At 34.1% G+C, this 4,263-nt stretch overlaps 1 protein-coding gene across 1 annotated transcript; it reads left to right on the top strand.

Moving 5' to 3' along the window:
* The first annotated feature begins 2,595 nt into the window (after positions 1-2,595).
* On the top strand, positions 2,596-3,829 carry LOC109217981 (glutathione S-transferase U10-like). The gene is made up of 2 exons (XM_019382291.1): positions 2,596-3,050; positions 3,198-3,829. Exons 1-2 carry the CDS (start codon positions 2,733-2,735, stop codon positions 3,549-3,551), a joined length of 672 nt encoding a protein of 223 aa, XP_019237836.1. The 5' UTR covers positions 2,596-2,732; the 3' UTR covers positions 3,552-3,829.
* The last annotated feature ends 434 nt before the right edge of the window (positions 3,830-4,263 follow it).

Raw genomic sequence — 4,263 nt, 5'->3', positions numbered from 1 at the left:
GCATTCCCGGGTTCCGTGGTTCTAGCACGATCGCTCAACTGTTGTATTTGATTTTATCTGATTTCAAAAACATGTCCAAACTCATATGCTTTTATTAATGAACCGCTTTTATTATTTTTTATTTTTTATAAGAATTGCAACGTCGTGAAATGCATTTCGAACCACGTCGCACCAGTGCATTCGTGATTGTTAACACATTTCGACTTCGTTGAGATTTGGATTTGGGTCACATAAATGTGCACCCGAGTTTAAGAAGGTAAAATTATTAAATGACGCGCCTAAAGCAACTAACGCATTGTTAACTTTGCGAGGGCCATGGAAATTTGCTAAATGGCACGCCTCCAATTCTAAAGGGCTTTACTCAACTAAAACAAACTAGGGATGTTCAAGATTGTCTCCTAAATTACTTTGAGATTTTTGTGATGCCGAATTTATAGGCAAAATATTATTGTGGAACTATTCTAAGTCAATCAATCCCAACTAATTGCTAAATCTTCACGGCCCAAGACAATTTCACAAGCAAAACAATCACATGGCCACAACATTTAATTTTAAGCTTAATCAACTAACCTAAACAGAGTTCTTAACAATCACGTGATCAATTCAGCTTATGCCTCAAAAACGTTGAATCAAATAAGCAAATCAAAAATAAGAAAAATCTACTCGACATATATAGAACGAAGAAGCCTACTAATATACTACTAGTGTCTAACCAAGAGATGCTTCAAATTTAAAAATCAGTGAAGTGCCACTAACTAAACCTTCAACTATATTATGAAGTCTTCCCCTATATATATCCACTCATATCTCCAGGATAAGAATATGAAACCTTGGGAAGAAGAAACTGCATTAGAGGAGTACATCGTCAAAGTGAAGATATATGTTGAATTGAGTTGTATTACATGTCATATACATATGGACCTTCTTATATTTTAGTGATTTTGATCTGTTCAAACAACCACCAGATTCATTCAACAAACATATCATTTAATTGAAAAAAAAATAGATCAATCATAATATCGAACAGCAAATAAACATGGACCTTTTATTAACTTGTAAAATTTGCAGCAGCTCCGACCGATACACAAAGACGAGCACGCCGCAGATGAAAATGAACAGGCGTTATCTGAGGCTCTACACTTCCCTCGACCGCAAAACTATGCCGGCGACCTCGACAGAACTCGAACTCGAATGGTTTCAATTTTGAGCTGTTATTTTGATCGTGTTTAGCTGATTTTGGGGCTGGATTGGACTGGTTTTCGGAGTGTTTTTTAGAGTGTTTTCAATGGTGATTAGCGGCCAGTGTATCTCCTGAAGAAGATGAAGTCAGGGAGGGGCTCTCGAAGAAGATCGAATTTCAGGGGGTCCTCAATTGCGGCGCTACTGATTTTTAGCGTTATTTTTTTGTATCCCTCTTCAGATTTTTTAAGTATTATTTATAGGTAGAGTCTAGGTCTAGGTGTATTTTTGTGTATTTGTTAATTAGTCCCTAGGTCCTTTTGTGTTAAGTACTTAGGGTCTTTTTATTTATTTTTTTGTCCCAAAGAATAGTCTAGAAGGGTCCCTAGACTACATAATGACTTCTTTTTTATTTTTTATGTTTAAAAATAAGATAGAAATACTACACAGTGCCAAAGCTAATATTAACTAATTAAACTAGACATGAAACTATTTTTGTATTTTCGAAATTATATAAGGTACTATTTTTGTGCTTTTTGAATTTATGAAAAATACATAAACTAATTTTTTTTTTGTAATTTTTATTTTTCTTGTAATAAAAAAAAGTAAAAGATCCAAAATTAATTGAAATAGCTATATTAGGCCTAAATTAAATATTTACGTGCTAAAAATATGAAAAATCTTTGAGAGGGTCAAAAATCACATGTCTACACTATTCCATCGTAATTGATCCCAAATCAATAAGAATTCTCTCTATACTTTTTTCTACGATGCTCTTATTTTTCTTTTATTGTTTCATAACAAAATTGTGTTTTTCTTTATAATGGGTGTCATCTAGGTCAGCTATTGCTCTTACAAGCCGCATTTCATTAATTTACGTGCAGGCTACTCCATATCAACATAGGGTCATGTCAGATATCAAAGATTAGAAAGATTGATAAATTGACCAAGCCAAAACAAGTACTATTAGTTAGTAACTTATTATTCCGTTGCTGTTGATTCCGAACCTACTCCATTTTGAATTATTATTGCAACTTTCTTGACTGTAATGGCTTTGGTGGGCGCCCAAGGAATTAAAAAGTAAAGGGATCTTGACTCTTGAGCCCCAAGAAATGGCTTACATAATGTGCCACCTACTAGTAATTTTTTATTTTGAATCCTAAAGATTACTAAACTTTACTTTTGTAATATATTCCCTGTGTCCAAATTTTTGTGACGGTATTCGAATTTCGAGAATCAAATTTCTTAATTTTTACCATAAATATGGACATAAAATCTTTACTTTTTTTAAAAAGAAATTCCTATGTAACAAGTACTATAAATTATTATAGTACTAATATTTAACAATTTAAAAGGCATATAATAAAATTACGATAAAAAAGAAAATTCTTCCACATAAATTGGGGTGGAGAGTGTGAAAACTCCAATGTTCAATATGTGCTAAATTGCAAGAAAAGTCTTAACATAAGGTTTGGTTGGGAGTTGGGTTTCTACTTAAAGGACCAACTACAAGTAGAATATTAACAGCTGAATCAATAACAATATTAAGAACAATGGCTGAGGAAAACAAAGTAATTCTACATGGAACATGGGCTAGCCTTTTTGTTAAGAGAGTAGAACTGGCTCTCAAAATCAAAGGCATAGCTTATGAGTATGTTGAAGAAGATTTGAGCAACAAGAGTCCGCAGCTCCTCAAATACAATCCTGCTCTCAAGAAGGTCCCTGTGCTTGTCCACAATGATAAACCTGTTTCAGAGTCGCTTGTCATTCTTGAATATATTGATGAAACCTGGAAGACCGGACCTAGAATCTTGCCACAAGATCCCTATGAAAGAGCCATAATTCGTTTTTGGGCTAATTACTTTGATCAGGTTAGTCATGTTGAACTGTGTGACCACTGAACACTTTTAATTTATTTATTTATGTCTTGGTGTGCAACATTAATTAGGACATCTCAATATGTTCAAATCATCCTGTTTTAAAGATGTTTTAACATTACTTTGCTCTAATATATACAGCATCTTATAGCCAGCACGGGGAAGTTGTGGAAGTCAACTGGAGAAGAACAAGAGAAGGCTCAAGAGGAAGTGTTGGAGAAGATAAGAATTCTGGAAGAGGGAATTACTGAAATCCATGGAAATGAATTGGGGCTCTTACAAATCTTGCTGGTTACAACATTTGGATCTCATAAAGCATATGAAGAGGTCCTTGGTGTGACGATTTTGGTTCCAGAAAATACCCCACTACTTTATTCCTGTGTGACAAGTTTAAATGAGTTGCCAGTGGTGAAAGAAATATGTACCCCTCATGATATGCTTGTGTCAAAGCTCAAAATCTATAGGCAAAATGCCTTAAAATCCACCACCCACTGAGCTACTGATCATTTTCTGGAAGAAATACTTGCGAGCTTGAAAACATTATTATTACATAGGGGGAGGGGAATAGTGAGAATTGAATCTGCGTGAAAATTCTCGTCAGTACCACTAGACTATAAGTGTTAGTGGTAAGCGTAGTTCAATTAAATAGTCTAAATAATTCCCAGCCACAGTGTCAGTCGTGTGGTTTCTGCTTGTAATAAGGTCTATGACCACGCTTGAGATCATTTGTGAAATGTTATATTTTAAATTTCTGAAACCGTGATATCTTTCAACTTCTAGTTTATCATCAACTGCAACAAATGAACAACCCCCTTTTGATAAGTTGTATTGAGATAGGCAGTAATAATTTGTTTTACCACCTAACAGTATAGCGATAAATTATGATTGTAATTATCACGCCCAACTATGTCTTATAAAAATGATTAAGCGATCGTTGCAAATATAATTCGGTGCAAGTCCGGAATCGAATCCCACAAAGAACTAAGGCTTAGCTACAGTTGTTCAATATCACTAAGAAACACAAGTCCAAACAATTTCCTAATTATAAAGATTATAATGTTTATTTTTATCTAATTAACTAACAAATCTAAAAAGCAGTAAAACTATCAATTAACAAGGATAAAGATTGGTGACAAGATTAAGGAGGTCTAGAGTTATGATTTCCCCAATTGTCGGAATCCTTCCCATTGCGTCTTCTATAATCTCG

The sequence above is a fragment of the Nicotiana attenuata genome, unplaced genomic scaffold, assembly GCF_001879085.1.
Source record: "Nicotiana attenuata strain UT unplaced genomic scaffold, NIATTr2, whole genome shotgun sequence".
NCBI classification, from domain to species: Eukaryota; Viridiplantae; Streptophyta; class Magnoliopsida; order Solanales; family Solanaceae; genus Nicotiana; species Nicotiana attenuata.
This window is presented reverse-complemented; position numbering and strand designations above follow the sequence as displayed.